This window comes from Hemitrygon akajei, chromosome 7 (assembly GCF_048418815.1).
Source record: "Hemitrygon akajei chromosome 7, sHemAka1.3, whole genome shotgun sequence".
Lineage (NCBI taxonomy): Eukaryota > Metazoa > Chordata > Chondrichthyes > Myliobatiformes > Dasyatidae > Hemitrygon > Hemitrygon akajei.
The window spans coordinates 183,336,740-183,354,372 of record NC_133130.1 but is presented as its reverse complement, the minus strand read 5'-3'; the positions used below and the strand labels follow the sequence as shown (position 1 = coordinate 183,354,372).

General features: G+C 40.2%; 2 protein-coding genes across 2 annotated transcripts in view; one reads left to right on the top strand and one right to left on the bottom strand.

Moving 5' to 3' along the window:
• The window catches only part of LOC140730166 (uncharacterized), a 31,937-nt gene that overhangs the window by 3,869 nt on the left and 10,435 nt on the right, over window positions 1-17,633 (top strand). Inside the window, exons 2-5 of the mRNA XM_073050291.1 lie at window positions 5,421-5,531; window positions 9,440-9,973; window positions 10,788-10,967; window positions 14,342-15,459. Of these exons, the coding sequence (XP_072906392.1) occupies window positions 5,421-5,531; window positions 9,440-9,973; window positions 10,788-10,967; window positions 14,342-15,459 (1,943 nt within the window). The remainder of the gene's footprint in view (window positions 1-5,420; window positions 5,532-9,439; window positions 9,974-10,787; window positions 10,968-14,341; window positions 15,460-17,633) is intronic.
• The window catches only part of kcnt1b (potassium sodium-activated channel subfamily T member 1b), a 490,876-nt gene continuing 487,508 nt past the window's right edge, over window positions 14,266-17,633 (bottom strand). The window contains exon 33 of the mRNA XM_073052840.1: window positions 14,266-14,376. The gene's annotated coding sequence lies outside the window, so the exon portion shown is untranslated. The remainder of the gene's footprint in view (window positions 14,377-17,633) is intronic.

Below are 17,633 nucleotides of genomic sequence, written 5' to 3'. Positions count from 1 at the left end.
TACTCTTCCAGGTTGAAGAAGAGGGCGGGGAACATCATAAAGGACTCCTCCCATCCTGCGCACGGACTGTTTGATCTGCTTCCATCTGGTAGGCGCTTCAGATCCCTCCAGACTAAGACTAATAGGCACTGGAGAAGTTTTTTCCCTACTGCGGTCACTTTGCTGAACAGTTAACTGCCGGTTAACTGTCGGCTAACTATTACTTGGATTGCACTACCTGTATGTATAATCTATATTTTCATTTATATTTATCATTATTATTGTTATGAGCAGAGAGACGACATCTGCCGGAAGTAAATTCCTTGTATGTGCATAGGTACTTGGCGATTAAAGTCTGATTCTGATTCTGATTCTGAATAGCACGTTCAGTGAGTTGGCCACACTGCAGGTAAAGGCTACACAGGCAGAAAGGGAAGGGGTGGCCACTAGACAGCGTAGCAGTAGGCAGGTAGTGCAGGAGTTCCCTGAGGTCATCTCCCTCCTAAACAGACATACTGTTTTGGATACTGTTGGGGGAGATGTCTCATCAGGGGAAGGCAGCAGCAGCCGAGTTCATTGCACCATGCGTGGCTCTGTGGCACAGGAGGGAAGGAAAAGGAGTGGTAGAGCTATAGTGATAGGGGATTCAATTGTAAGGGGAATAGATAGGCGTTTCTGCGGCTGCAAACGAGACTCCAGGATGGTATGTTGCCTCCCTGGTGCAAGGGTCAAGGATGTCTCTGAGCGGCTGCAGGACATTCTGGAGTGGGAGGGTGAACAGCCAGTGGTTGTGGTGCACATAGGTACCAACGATATACGTAAAAAATGGGATGAGGTCCTACAAGGTGAATTTAGGGAGTTAGGTGATAAACTAAAAAGTAGGACCGCAAAGGTAATAATCTCTGGATTACCACCAGTGCCACGTGCTAGTCAGAGTAGAAATAGAAGGATATTTCAGTTGAATACTTGGCTTGGAAAAAGGTGCAAGGGGGAGGGATTCAAATTTCTGGGGCATTGGAACCAGTTCTGGGGAGGTGGGACTGGGATAAACAGGACGGTCTGCACCTGGGCTGGACTGGAACCAATGTCCTAGGGGGAGTGTTTGCTACTGCTGTTCAGGAGGCTTTAAACTAATGTGGTGGGGGGATGGGAACAAGTGCAGAGAGACAGAGGGGTGTAAAATGAGGGTAGAAGCAAAAAGTAGTAAGGTGAAAAGTAAAAGTGGCAGGCAGGCAAATCCAGGGCAAAAAGCAAAAAGAGCCACTTTTCAACATAATTGTATAAGGGCCAAGAGTGTTGTAAAAACAAGCCTGAAGGCTTTGTGTGTCAATGCGAGGAGCATTCGTAACAAGGTGGATGAATTGAATGTGCAGATAGTTATTAATGAATATGATATAGTTGGGATCACAGAGACATGGCTCCAGGGTGACCAAGGATGGGAGATCAACATCCAGGGATATTCAATATTCAGGAGGGATAGACAGGAAAGAAAAGGAGGTGGGGTAGCATTGCTGGTTAGAGAGGAGATTAACGCAATAGAAAGGAAGGACATTAGCCTGGAGAATGTGGAATCGATATGGGTAGAGCTGCATAACACTAAGGGGCAGAAAACGCTGGTGGGAGTTGTGTACAGGCCACCTAACAGTAGTAGTAAGGTTGGGGATGGCATTAAACAGGAAATTAGAAATGCGTGTAATAAAAGAACAGTAGTTATAATGGGTGACTTCAATCTACATATAGATTGGGTGAACCAAATTGGTAAGGGTGCTGAGGAAGAGGATTTTTTGGAATGTATGCGGGATGGTTTTCTGAACCAACATGTTGAGGAACCAACTAGAGAGCAGGCCATTCTAGATTGGGTATTGAGCAATGAGGAAGGGTTAGTTAGCAATCTTGTCGTGCGAGGCCCCTTGGGTAAGAGTGACCATAATATGGTGGAATTCTTCATTAAGATGGAGAGTGACATAATTAATTCAGAAACAAAGATTCTGAACTTAAAGAAGGGTAACTTTGAAGGTATGAGACGTGAATTAGCTAAGATAGACTGGCAAATGATACTTAAAGGTTTGACGGTGGATATGCAATGGCAAGCATTTAAAGATCGCATGGATGAACTACAACAATTGTTCATCCCAGTTTGGCAAAAGAATAAACCAGGGAAGGTAGTGTACCCGTGGCTGACAAGGGTAATTAGGGATAGTATCAAGTCCAAAGAAGAAATGTATAAATTAGCCAGAAAAAGCGGCACACCTGAGGACTGGGAGAAATTCAGAGACCAGCAGAGGAGGACAAAGGGCTTAATTAGGAAAGGGAAAAAAGATTATGAGAGAAAGCTGGCAGGGAACATAAAAACTGATTCTAAAAGTTTTTATAGGTACGTGAAAAGAAAAAGATTGGTCAAGACAAATGTAGGTCCTTTACAGTCAGAAACAGGTGAATTGATCATAGGGAACAAAGACATGGCAGACCAATTGGATAACTACTTTGGTTCTGTCTTCACTAAGGAGGACATAAATAATCTTCCAGAAATAGTAAAGGACCGAGGGTCTAGTGAGATGGAGGAACTGAGGGAAATACATGTTAGTAGGGAAGTGGTGTTCGTGTTCGGTAAATTGAAGGGATTAAAGGCAGATAAATCCCCAGGGCCAGTTGGTCTGCATGCCAGAGTGCTTAAGGAAATAGCCCAAGAAATAGTGGATGCATTAGTGATAATTTTTCAAAACTCTTTAGATTCTGGATTAGTTCCTGAGGATTGGAGGGTGGCTAATGTAACCCCACTTTTTAAAAAAGGAGGGAGAGAGAAACCGGAATTATAGACCGGTTAGACTGACATTGGTGGTGGGGAAAATGCTAGAGTCGGTTATCAAAGATGTGATAACAGCACATTGGAAAGAGGTGAAATCATCGGACAAAGTCAGCATGGATTTGTGAAAGGAAAATCATGTCTGACGAATCTTATAGAATTTTTCGAAGATGTAACTAGTAGAGTGGATAGGGGAGAACCAGTGGATGTGGTATATTTAGATTTTCAAAAGGCTTTTGACAAGGTCCCACACAGGAGATTAGTGTGCAAACTTAAAGCACACGGTATTGGGGGTATGGTATTGATGTGGATAGAGAATTGGTTGGCAGACAGGAAGCAAAGAGTGGGAGTAAACGGGACCTTTTCAGAATGGCAGGCAGTGACTAGTGGGGTACCGCAAGGCTCAGTGCTGGGACTCCAGTTGTTTACAATATATATTAACGATTTAGACAAGGGAATTAAATGCAGCATCTCCAAGTTTGCGGATGACATGAAGCTGGGAGGCAGTGTTAGCTGTGAGGAGGATGCTAAGAGGATGCAGGGTGACTTGGATAGGTTAGGTGAGTGGGCAAATTCATGGCAGATACAATTTAATGTGGATAAATGTGAGGTTATCCACTTTGGTTGCAAGAACAGGAAAACAGATAATTATCTGAATGGTGGCCGATTAGGAAAAGAGGAGATGCAATGAGACCTGGGTGTCATTGTACACCAGTCATTGAAGGTGGGCATGCAGGTACAGCAGGCGGTGAAAAAGGCAAATGGTATGTTGGCATTCATAGCAAAAGGATTTGAGTACAGGAGCAGGGAGGTTCTACTGCAGTTGTACAAGGCCTTGGTGAGACCGCACCTAGAATATTGTGTGCAGTTTTGGTCCCCTAATCTGAGGAAAGACATTCTTGCCATAGAGGGAGTACAGAGAAGGTTCACCAGATTGATTCCTGGGATGGCAGGACTTTCATATGAAGAAAGACTGGATCGACTAGGCTTATACTCACTGGAATTTAGAAGATTGAGGGGGGATCTTATTGAAACGTATAAAATTCTAAAGGGATTGGACAGGCTAGATGCAGGAAGATTGTTTCTGATGTTGGGGAAGTCCAGAACGAGGGGTCACAGTTTAAGGATAAAGGGGAAGCCTTTTAGGACCGAGATGAGGAAAAACTTCTTCACACAGAGAGTGGTGAATCTGTGGAATTCTCTGCCACAGTAAACAGTTGAGGCCAGTTCATTGGCTATATTTAAGAGGAAGTTAGACATGGCCCTTGTGGCTAAAGGGATCAGGGGGTATGGAGAGAAAGCAGGTACAGGGTTCTGAGTTGGATGATCAGCCATGATCATACAGAATGGCGGTGCAGGCTTGAAGGGCCGAATGGCCTACTCCTACACCTATTTTCTATTGTTTCTATGTATACTATATAATATATTTAATATACAGACATCCACAGCATAGTAATTTTTAAATTGTCCATTAAGGCCAGTTTCTGTTTAGATGGTGCAATTTTTTTCACACTGAATTTCATTCCTGACTGCAATTAAATTGTGTCTCTGTCAGTCTTTTCCACTGATACAGCAGTTTCAACTGCTCTTTTACATGTGAACTGTGCTGTAGTTAGGAGCCATTTTTGAATGCATTCTTGTAAGATTCCACGAACTAAATGATCTCTCTGTGCATCATTAAACTCAACACTGAACTGGCAATACTCAGAGAACTTCAATTCAGTCATGTATGCTGACATGGACTCCCTTTCCCTTTGATTTGACTTTTGAAACCTAAAGCTTTCTGCAATCAACAATGGTTTCAATTCTTAATGTTCCTGTATTAATCTCATGATACCAGCAAATCACATTTTGGCTGGTTTGGTTGAAGCAGTCAAACTGCTAAACAAACTGTATGCTCTTCCACCCAATGCACATTGCAAACCTGGCACTGCTCAGTTTGTTCCTTACACAACAGCCAGTTATCTCTTGTGCAATTTAATGCATCTATCTTTCCAATGTAGCCAGCCATTTCTGTTCTTCTCTTTTTATTTATGATTATTATCACCTGGTTCTTATGAACACACAAATTCTCTCATTTTCTTCTTTTTTACCTTAAGTGTCTTTCTCCTCTTGTGAAGAAAAAAAACATGCTGTGTTTTTTTTAACTCAACCATTTCATGCTGTGCTTCAACAGGCAGGTGGTTATCTTGGGTTTTTCTTTAAAATGCCCTCGTCGCCACTGTTATGTTTTGTAACTCCAAAACAAAACTAATTGAATTAAAAACATGGAGCCAGGAATAATGTGTCTGACTTCATTTTTTACTTTCAGTGAGATGTGCACAAATGACATGGTTGCATAATGACTTAAACTATTGATGTACTTCTTACATATAACCCATAATAAATTATGTAACCAACAAAGAATGCATAATTAAACAGTATCTACAATATTACTCAAATATTGCTGATATATTAGATCCACAACAGTAGATGGTGCCAGTGTGTACACTCTTGGAATGAGCTTGTCTGGCTGTAATGTTCTATAAGTGCACCCCTCCCTCATTGCTCCTCAAACCCTCCCATCAAACTCGCATGCTCCATTTTGTTCCATGTCCCCTGTGTTGTTGATTGATTTTGTGCTTTTTTTTCTTTCCAGTGTTGCTGTCAGTGTTTTGTGTTTGGAATCTGTTGTATTCAACATGTGAAACTAGTGATCCATGCGTACAAGCAGAACATGATAAGTACTTCTGCACCTTAATACCGCATGGTAAGTACATTTATGACTGAATTATTTTTTTTACAGACAACTGTAAGTAAATGTATATAAGCTCTCAATCTCTCCAATCATTTTTTGCACAAAACCTCACAATGCAGAGATGGTAATCCTGGACCAGAGGTGGTGAACCTTTTTGTGAGTGTGTGCCCAAACTAGTGATAATCTTTTAAAAAAAAATCATGTGCCAATGGAATTTTAAAATTATCATTGATTAATATATTAGTAACAAAAATTATGAACTTTTTAAAAAAGGAAAATAGTTGTCCTGATACGTATATTAATTTTAGAAAACAAGTTCAAAAATTAATATTGATCTTTGCAAAAGACAATTTGAAGTAAAGCTAATTTCTGTGTAGTATTTATTGTACCTGATAGTGAACCACAAAAAAATCGAATGTGGTTTATAAGATTTAATGCATATTCATAATAGATCAAGGGAAGTAAAATTCACATTTTACTCTGAATGACACTTTTGTTGCTGCACCAACAATGACAAATATTTTGCATCTGGCTAAAATCTTGGTTGTTTTGAGAGGTATGCACAAAGTACTGGTTCTATCAGAAGTCTACTCCTATAATTAGACTTAACCAAGTTCACCACTGAAAATGGTAACTCACACGAATAGTCACAGTGCTAAACTACATACAGTATTTACCGTTGTAATCACTAGATAGCCAGTGTTCACTCACAAACAACAGAAGGAAAAATAATGTAAGCAGAGCAAGCCCACTGTCAACTGGCCCATCTGTTTACTTTCCACATACTGATGGTATATCAAGTCTGTGAAGATTTCAAAACTTATCCAAAATCATGTGTTTTTGCAACATATGCCGCTTAATGGTATACTGATCATGAAACAAGTAAAGATCTATCACAATGAATTGAAAATTGTTGCAGCTATATGACCCTGGTCAGACCCCACTTGGAGTACTGTGCTCAGTTCTGGTCGCCTCACTACAGGAAGGACATGGAAACCATAGAAGGGATGCAGAGGAAATTTACAAGGATGTTGCCTGGATTGGGGAGCATGCCTTATGAGAATAGGTTGAGAGAACTCGGCCTTTTCTCCTTGGAGCGATGAAGGATGAGGGGTGACCTGATAGAGGTGTTCAAGATAATGAAAGGCATTGATCATGTGGATAGTCAGAGGCTTTTCTCCAGGGCTGAAATGGCTAACACGAGAGGGAGTAGTTTTAAGATGCTTGGAAGTAGGTACAGATGAGATGTCAGGGGTAAGTTTTTTACGCAGAGACTGGTGAGTGCGTGGAATGGGCTGCTGGCGGCAGTGATGGAGGTAGAAATGATAGAGTCTTTTAAGAAACTCCTGGATGGCTACATGGAGCTTAGAAAAACAGGGCCATGGGTAAAACCTAGGTAGTTCTAAGGTGGGCACGACTTTGTGGACCGAAGGGCCTGTATTGTGCTGTAGGGTTTCTATGCTTCTAACTGTCTAGCTGGTGTGACACATTTCCTGTGAAAGCATCTCACTGCTTTCGGGTTGTAAAAAATCATTGCTTCATTTGACAATTAAGATGATCATTATATATCATTTTGTTACGGGTGGGCTTTAAAGAATCGAGGGGTAGCGCTGCATGCCAAATTTTTGTGTACCATCTTGGGCATGCATGCCATTGCAATGCCACCTCATCCTAGGCAGTGTGGATATTGATGGAGAAGATGAGCCAATTAATGTTGATAACCATTTTGTCTATTATAATTGTAGCTGATTTTATATGCACTGAAGCACAACATTGGAGCTTGACTTGCTGTTGCAGTGGTCTGGGTAGGGTACTGATGTCCAGCACTCTGTGTATAGAGTTCCATCCTCTTACTGTGTGTACTTCCTTTTATTGATTTGATTTCCTCTGACATTCCAAAAATAAGAAATGGGTTGTATTAAGTGCCTCAGCTACATCAAAAGATCTGGGAAGCAGTTGATCGATTGTGAGAAATCAAAATGGGATGAGTTTAGGTGGGTGCTGGATGGTTAGCTTGGCCTTGATCGAATGAAGGTCTTATCTCCATGACTCTAATTTGAATGTAATTCTATTCCATTCTCTAATTTTTTTGACATTTTTTCCACTTTTATTGGGAGATGACTCTGCAGTCTCCTCAAAATTTTATTCTGTTCTTTGTACTGTGAACTCTTCCTAAGTAAATTTACTTTGTTATGGAATAAATACTCCTCCAGTTCCTCGAATAGCAGCTCTGTCATATGTGAAGCAAATGAATTGTCTGTCTCATTTGTTCAGTTTAGAAAAATGACAAGTGACCTTATTGGAACTTTTATTTATAGAGGACTCCATATAACCATATAACCATATAACAATCACAGCACGGAAACAGGCCATTCCGGCCCTCCTAGTCCGTGCCAAACTCTTAATCTCACCTAGTCCCACCTACCCGCACTCAGCCCATAACCCTCCACTCCTTTCCTGTCCATATACCTATCCAATTTTACCTTAAATGACTCAACTGAACTGGCCTCTACTACTTCTACAGGAAGCTCATTCCACACAGCTATCACTCTCTGAGTAAAGAAATACCCCCTCGTGTTTCCCTTAAACTTTTGCCCCCTAACTCTCAAATCATGTCCTCTCGTTTGAATCTCCCCTACTCTCAATGGAAACAGCCTATTCACGTCAACTCTATCTATCCCTCTCAACATTTTAAATACCTCGATCAAATCCCCCCTCAACCTTCTACGCTCCAATGAATAGAGACCTAACTTGTTCATCCGTTCTCTGTAACTTAAGTGCTGAAACCCAGGTAACATCCTAGTAAATCGTCTCTGCACTCTCTCTAATTTATTGATATCTTTCCTATAATTCGGTGACCAGAACTGTACACAATATTCCAAATTTGGCCTTACCAATGCCTTGTACAATTTTAACATTACATCCCAACTTCTGTACTCAATGCTCTGATTTATAAAGGCCAGCGTTCCAAAAGCCTTCTTCACCACCCTATCTCCATGAGACTCCACCTTCAGGGAACTATGCACTGTTATTCCTAGATCTCTCTGTTCCACTGCATTCCTCAATGCCCTACCATTTACCCTGTATGTTCTATTTGGATTATTCCTGCCAAAATGTAGAACCTCACACTTCTCAGCATTAAACTCCATCTGCCAACGTTCAGCCCATTCTTCTAACCGGCATAAATCTCCCTGCAAGCTTTGAAAACCCACCTCATTATCCACAACACCTCCTACCTTAGTATCATCGGCATACTTACTAATCCAATTTACCACCCCATCATCCAGATCATTTATGTATATTACAAACAACATTGGGCCCAAAACAGATCCCTGAGGCAAACTCGAAGGATGTTTGCTCCACAACAAGGGAATAATTGTCTCAAAGTAAGAGTAGACCATTTTGAAATGAAACGAGATAGTTCTTCACTCAGATTGGTAATATTTTGGGATTTTCTATGTAAGGGAATGTGAAATTTTGTACATTAATGTGTTTCTGGAAATTTAAGGTATCAAAGCATATGAAGATGAAGCAAGAAAATGATATTGAGATAAAAGGCCAGCCATATTCTTACTGAATGGTGCAGCAGGCCAAACAACTCTCTAATGCATCTATTTTTTGTATGTTTTTGTTTCTGTTATGAGACATGAGCATCACTGGCAAAGCCATTGTAAATTTTCAGTTATTACTCATCCATAACATCAGACAATTGCTATGAGCATTGGTTTGGCTTTACCCATTGTTTGATTATAATATTGTCAATGACTATTCTGTACAAAATCCATTGGTTTATGAATGTTCTGTGTACTCAGTCCAGTCTTAGAATTTTTGTTTTCTTTTGTAAAGCTCACACCATCAACATTAGCTTCTGTTTTACAATAGCTAAACATTTGTCACTTCCAAAACCATTTGTTTTTCAGCTTCATGGTATCCATCAAATATAAAACTCCTTTTGTTCAAAGTGGAGAGTGGGATTGGGTCTATCAATTTCACCACATTCAACAGTTCAAGACTTACTTCTGTCTCCAACCTAACAATCACCAACAGTGGTGTTACAAGTATTGCACAAGGAGCTTTCAGTTCTTTCCTCAGACTCGTTGTGTTGATTCTAAATGACAATAAATTATCTACCATCAGTGCCTCCTGGTTTGCCAGCCCTGCAAGCCTGGTAAAACTTTCCTTATTCAGGAACAGGATTCATACAATTGATGTCACCAGTCTATCCAACCTTTCCAATCTGGTTGATCTCAATCTTTCTCAAAATGTAATAAGTGATATAGCAGACCAAAGTTTCAGGAGTAACTTGAAGCTGTCCATCCTTGCTCTTTCCAACAATAACCTGACTTTTCTGAGGACAGAGACTTTTGCAGGCCTTCATCTCAAGAAGCTTGGCCTTCAGGACAATCCTTGGATCTGCTCCTGTGAACTTGCAGATTTTGCAAACTTCCTAGGAGGTAATTTGTTTTCTGATTCTTGCTGACCCCTGCTAACTGGATAGTATTGAGAATTAAAGTGCAAAGTATTGTAGATATTGGAAATATTTAACAAAGTTGTTGAAGTTATAAGTGACTTTATCCATGTCAGGCGGCCTTTCAATCTTAATTCTTATAGTACTTTGGCATAAATATTGGACCATTTGAATGTCTGACTGGGTCATTTCAAGTCAAACTTAGTGAAGAAAATTTTTCATATTACCCTATCTGGCATCTTTGATCCAGTCCAGATAAGAAAGAATAATTTTCTTCATTAAGGAACGCTGTTGGATCAATTTGTATTTCTGAACAGTTTTTGATCATGTTATTGATTTTTGCCAGTAGCATTATCATTATACTACTAGTGTCCCATATGAGCAGGTTAGGAATGTATCATCTTTACAAATATTGAAAATATTCAGGGTTCAATTCAGTAAGTTGTTGAATGCTGAGGGAACCAAGAAATAGGGGTATTAGTGAGGAAAATGGAGTTGAGATAAAGGATCTCATTGAGTGCTAGATAAGGATCAAAGGATAAATGCAGACATTGGAATGTAGCTATAAATGTACAGGTATATGGATTCCAAGTAGTGAGTGAAAAAAAAATAGGAAATTCAAATGCATAATCTTGGGTGTACTAGAAAAAACAAGCTGGATAGTATCTATGAAAGATGTATGTATCAGTGTAAAGTCCTAATTGTATGTCTGTGCCAATGCCCTGTGAGTTTTTGTTTATAATGTACTTTATAGTGTTTTGATATTGCACCCTGAATAATTCTGCAATGAATATTTCCAGATCTGGTTAACAAGTCTGTTGTTGATGGGTATTCAATCACTTGCCATGATCCTCCCAACTTGCAAGGCAGCCCTGTCTGGAATATATCTGATTTTGGCTGCAAGATCAGTGCAGATACAACCTGGCCCAGCCAACATGTAGCTTCTGAGAATCTGTTCCCAAGATTACTTGGGCTGCTAGGTATGTTTTGGCTTTTTTTTTCATGCACAAGTTTTTTGTAGCATTTCCCTTAAACTAATTTGGTTATAAAGGAAAGGTGAACTTGATCACAGCAAGCTGAATTTTCCATGAGATGTTTCAATATCCTTGTCAATATTATACATCTTGGTGGTTTGCTGTGTGTTGGTGTTTTATTATCTGATTTGAACCAATGCAGCAATGATATGGTTACAATTGATGTCAATGTTCCTCCACTAGGAACCCAAGGAATTAAGTCTTTCTGAAATTAATGGCATCAGGGAAAAACTCTAGTGGTTAAACTTGTACCAGATACAGAGGAAGATGTTTGAGGGTGTTAAATGTCTCTGATCCTAGCCCAGGTCATTGCTCCAAGAGTCCTAGCCTAAACATTTTCAGCTGCTTCATCAATGACTTCCATCATAAAGTCATATTCCTTGATAATTCATAACACTCAATTGCATTTGAAATTCAACAGCAAATGAAGCAGGCCATACCTGCATGCAGCAGAGCAAGATACCTTTTGGGCATGTGCTAATAAGCTCTAAGTAACATTTTTACCTCAGACCATTAATGATAATGTCCAATGAGGGAGTCTAAACTAAATGGCATTACTGCTGCCAAGCTTTTCATCAATATTCTGAGGGTTGCAATGGACCAGATGCTCAACTGGTCTGGCAACACAAATATCTCAGCTGCAAGAGCAGGGCAGAAGTGAGTACCCTTTGGTGATTGACTTACCACCCGACTCCATTCACAAAGTGCAAGCCATAAGCACGATGAAATACTTAACAATCACCCGGATGAGTATCTCACAAACAACTGTGAAGAAAATTGACATCAACCAGGACAAAGTAGCATGTGTCAAGGGCACCAATTACACTAAACATTCATCATTTCCATCCCTTATGAACAGTCCCTATAGTGTACACCATCTACTCTGACTGCACTTTTGTAACCTGTGACCTCTACCACCATGAAAGACAAGGAATGAAGACACATGAGCATACCATGACCTGCATGTTACTCTTCCAAGTCCGACTTGGAAATGCATTGCTGTGTCTTTTTGCTAGATATATAATTTAGAACTCTTTCCCCAACACCACAATCACTTTCATCAGAAGGATTGTCATAATTCAGGAAGGAGACTCACCATCTTCTCAAGAACATTTATGGATGAACAAGCAATGCTGGCCTTGATAGTCATGCCTAGATATTAGAGAGTGAGAAAGCACACTCCTGAGCAATGCTTGTTGAACTTTCTTGAAAGTTGTCACTAAACAGATGAAGGATGTAGATGAAATCAGGTTTGTTACACTGTTTACCTTCACTGGCCCACCATGTAGGATTCTCACTTTGGTGGGGCATCCATAAAGCTTGGACATACATCATCAACTTCAGGAAGGCTAACAGAGAAACTTTCATCACCCAACATTGATGCTGAGTATTTTCAGACCTAATACAATATAGAACATAGAAAACATGCAGCACAATGCAGGTCCTTCAAACCACAATACTGTGCCGAACATATATTTACTTTAGAAATTACCTAGGGTTACCCATAGCCCTCTATTTTTCTAATCCAGGAGTCTCTTAAAAGACCCTATTGTATCCGCTTCCACCACTGTCACTGGCAGCCCATTCCACGCACTCACCACTCTCTCCGTTTTTTAAAAAAAAACTCACCTCTGACATCTCCTCTCAACCTACTTCCAAGCACCTTAAAACTGTGCCCTCTCATGTTAGCCATTTTGGCCCTGGGAAAAAGCCTCTGACTATCCACACGATCAATGCCTCTCATCTTATGCACCTCTATCAGGTCACCTCTCATCCTCTGCCGCTCCAAGTTCACTCAGCCTATTCTCATAAGGCATGCTCCCCCATCCAGGCAACATCCTTGTAAATCTCCTCTGCACTCTTTCTATGGTTTCAACATCCTTCCTGTAGTGAGGTGACCAGAACTGAGCACATTACTCCAAGTGTGGTCTGACCAGGGTCCTATGTAGCTGCAACATTACCTCCCGGCTCTTAATCTCAATCCTACGGTTGATGAAGGCCAAAGCACTGTATGCCGCCTTAACCAGTCAACTTGCGCAATAGCTTTGAATGTCCTATGGACTCAGACCCTAAGATCCCTCTGATCCTCCACACTGCCAAGAGTCTTACCATGAATACTATATTCTGCCACCATATTTAACTTACTGAAATGACCCACTTCACACTTAGTTGGTTGAACTCCATCTGCCACTTCTCAGCCCATTTTTGCCTCCTATCAATGACCCGCTGTAACCTCTGATGGTCCTCCACATTATCCACAACACCCTCAACCTTTGTGTCGTCAGCAAATTTACTAACCCATCCTTCCACTTCTTCATCCAGGTCATTTATAAAAATCATGAAGAGAAAGAGTCCCAGAACAGATCCCTGAGGCACACTACTGATCACTGACCTCCATGCAGAATATGACTCATCTACAATCACTCTTTGCCTTCGGTGAGCAAGCCAATTCTGGATCCACAAAGCAAGGTCCCCTTGGATCCCATGCCTCCTTACTTTCTCAATAAGCCTTGCATGGGGTACCTTATCAAATGCCTTGCTGAAATCTATATACATTACATCTACTGCTCTTCCTTCTTCAATGTGTTTAATCACATCTTCAAAAAATTCAATCAGGCTCGTAAGACTCAACCTGCCTTTGAGAAAGCCATGCTGACTATTCCTAATCATATTATGTCTCTCCAAATGTTCATAAATCCTGCTTCTCAGGATCTTTTCCATCAACTTACCAACCACTGAAGTAAAAACAGGTAAGAACTCCTGAACTTTCCACATCACTAAGTTCTTGAAAGCCTCCACTTTCTTGAACTAAGATCTGACCAGCTCCCTTCCACTAATACTCCCATCCATCTGAAGAACTTGTTTTTTGAATGACAACTTCTGATTCCTCTCACTTTCCACAAGAAAGACCCTTCTGAGGTACTGATGTTACTTACAACTAAGCCTGCCTTCCTGACAATTGCCAAGTTTCAGTTTTCAATTTGGGTGAAAATCAAATTTTACAATGTTTTCACTTGGGGCTGTCCAGAACAATGAGTGCAGGTTTGGGCAAAGGTGCACAGCATGGAAATGTCTCGGCTTCTCCTTCCTGCATTCACCCTACCCAATGGCACCAATGTCAAAGGGGGAAGGAAAGAAGTTTTAATTGTTCTGTCCATTTCACACCCAGATGCTAGAGGAGAAAGAGAAGTGTGAAAATCTTTATATATTCTTTGAAAATTTTCCTTTTGGATACTGTAGTTCCCCTTTCTCTTGAATGTGTTGGAAGGGTCTTCTAAATCTCATGTATTCTCACTTTGCCTCAATGTGCTTCTTCCCAGGGCTGCTTTTCATTCTCCTTCTATTAGTTCTTCCACTATTGAAAAGGAAACAGGAAAAGAAACAGATAATACCAGGAAGCCAAACAGATAATAAACAGGAGAATGACCTTCAAATGGAGGATCCTACTGGAAAATCTAATTTTGAAATGCAAGCAGTCAATTCATTGACAGGAGTGGAAGTGAACAAAATACACAAATCATCGCAAATAGCCGGGGTTCAACAAGCAAATGAAATTCCTCCCAAGGATCTGCCTGAATTAATGTGGTGTGATCAAGAGATCTCAGACATTTGTGTATCAACATCTCAGTTGTTTACTGAGAATTCAGAACGTATAAAATATGAGCGATTCACAAGTAAACAGGAAAAGGCAATGTGTAATGGCGGTTCATCCCTTGAAAATCAATCAGCAGGAATCCTTGATTATGGAACAGTGAGCGGTTCAAAATTATTGTCCATGTCACCCTTCCAGAACCAGGGAAGGCCTGATTTAACCCAGAGGAATAAGAATGGAAATGGCAAACCTGTAGGAATGATCATACCGTTATCCAAAATGAATCCTGATGAGAACCTGGCTCTCACTGCCTCAGTGGTGAGTGGTAAACATGCTGTAGTGACAAATTCACTGAAAGGAGACAAATTAATTAAAGATGATGCTCATGAGATATATGATTCAAGATGTTTAATGAACAGTGTAAAGCAACGTGGCAAGGAAAGTGAAATGCCTGAGAAAAATGGAAGTCAAGGAAATATTGCACAAATTGAGACAAGAGTTTTCGGTGACGGAAGTAAGGAATCAAGCCTAAGGAATGATGAGAATATTCTGAAGTACTCCTCTGGAGTAGGCAAACCTACTTCATTGATAAGGGGGGACATATCAACAAACAAAAGTGTGAGAAGAGGCCAGCTCAGCTCTGAGGCTGTAATCCTTCCAGGCTCAAGGTGTGCTCCAGCCACACCAAACAATGAGACAGTGGCTAATACAAGCTCATCAACCAAAGATAATCCTTGGGGCAGTGACTATGGGTATGCTAACCTTTTACATGAAATTGTGGAAAATCAAGGACGCCGTACCAGAGAGCGTTGGAAGCAAAGCCATCGGTTTAAAATAGCACATCAAGTCTAATACTTTCCGGTGCCTGGTCAGTAGATTAGGTTGCAAACTGAGTTGAGCCTTAAAGCACTTGAAATAAGAGACTGGACACACATAGGCAAGCATACAATGATTAATCTTGAATTATCCTGATAGTACTTTGGGGTGGTGTGAGTTAGGATAGGGCTACACTATGTTGAGTGTGTACTAACATATAGGAAGGATGTACATATGAATATGTAACTGCACACACAAACAAGAGAAAACCTGCTGATGCTGGAAATCTGAGCAACACACATAAAATGCTGGAGGAACTCAGCAGGCCAGGCAGCATCTATAGAAAAAAGTACAGTCGAAGTTTTGGGCCGAAACCCTTGGGCAGGACTTTTTTCTGTAGATGCTGCCTGGCCTGTTGAGTTCCTCCAGCACATTATGTAACTGCACACATTAACGGCATGATTAGACCAGTCAGCCTCTCAAGCCTACACTGTCATTTAATAAAACCACGGCCGAACTGATTTAACCTCAAATTTGCATTCCTTTTTACCCATGGGATCCATTTCATTACTTGCTTATCAAACATCACACAACGCCTTCAAAATATCTAAAGACTGCATCCTCTGTGAGGAAGAGTTACAAAGGCTGTTGACCATCTGAGTGGGGATAAATGTTGCTTCCTATCAGTCTTAAATGGGTTCTTTTTATACTTAGTTGGTGACCCCTGTTTTTAGGTTCTCATAGTGAAAATTCTCTCTACTTTCACCCTTATCCCTTCAGGGTCTTGTGTATTCCACTCAAAGGTGACACTTTGCCAGAGTACACTGGGTTTCCTGCCACATCCTAAAGACATGCTGATGGGTTAGTTAGATTCTGTAAATTATCTCTAGTGCAGTTAAGTGGCAAAAGGATCAAACAGGGAGTTGATGGACACATGAGAGAGAATAAGAATGCAGGATTATAGAAAAGAATGGATTACCTAAATGGCCACCTTGGGTTTTATAACAAAGTAACTTCAAACATTGTGGTGGTTCTTTTAAATCTGTTCCTTTGTTCTGGCAACATAAACTTGTTACTTCAAAGTGTTAAGAAAGACACTAATGTGAAGTTTTGAGCATGAGCCAAAATCGTCAATGTATTTGAAATTAGATGGCTCCTCTCAATTCTTAGATAAATGTTTGGTTTTTTAGAAGAATCCCAACAACTTTAGCAGCTGTTGTGTCAACCCAAAGTAGACCTTTGCCCACACTGCATCGGTATGTTAATCAACAGATTTGATGCTTCAGCTCTTCACTTTTCAACATATTGTGAGTGGTTCGTTATTTTTTTCACTCATATTTTGACCTGGTACCATTGAACTACACGTAGTTCACTTAGCCGTTTTAAAGAGCTGTTGTTGGGGCATACGCTGTTCTGAAGCTGAAGTTGCAAATCTTCCAAACCAGTAAGGACAGCAGATTCACTTTTCCGATGGCCAAGAGATGGGTTTCTACAATTCAGTAATTGCATGGTCACTCTCAAACTTCTGAGATTGCCTCATCTCAGGCTTAAAATGGGCTACCCTTTATATTTTAAACAGTGACCCCTGCACTGATATTCTCCCACAAGCAAAAATTCTATTTTGTTCTTGATTGATATGATTAAGCTTTAATTTCCCCACCTTCCAAGTGAAATTTGAACTAGTGCCTCCAATTATTTCAAACTTGTAGTTCAGTGAGAAAACTATTATCCCACTTGAATTTAAACAATTTCTCACTTGAGAGCTCTCATCTATCAAATCTAGGCTACCTGTCAACTGAGGCAGTATGTTACATTCATAGATAGTTGGTGAACTGAATTTTTGTCACATTCATAGTCGAAAATGGTTAATTCTGAAAATTACTTGTTACTGATTAGATTTGTATAAAATATTAGAAATATGCTGGTATTTTCTTAGTTAAATTGAGCACATTTGCTGAATTGTAACTAGTAAGAATTGGAACTGATTTTATATGTGATTTCTTCCTTTTTGTATAGACTTTGTTTACTTCTAAATAAATAAATGGGTCAGGCAACAAATTTCTTGAAACGTGTTGCTTTCTCAGCATTTTTTTTGTTTATTGTAGACCGCTTGAAGCTGAAATATAATTTCAGACTACTTATATCATGCAGGAATTTGGAGAAACAAGGAATGAACTTTTATTGAATATAATACATTTAATTAT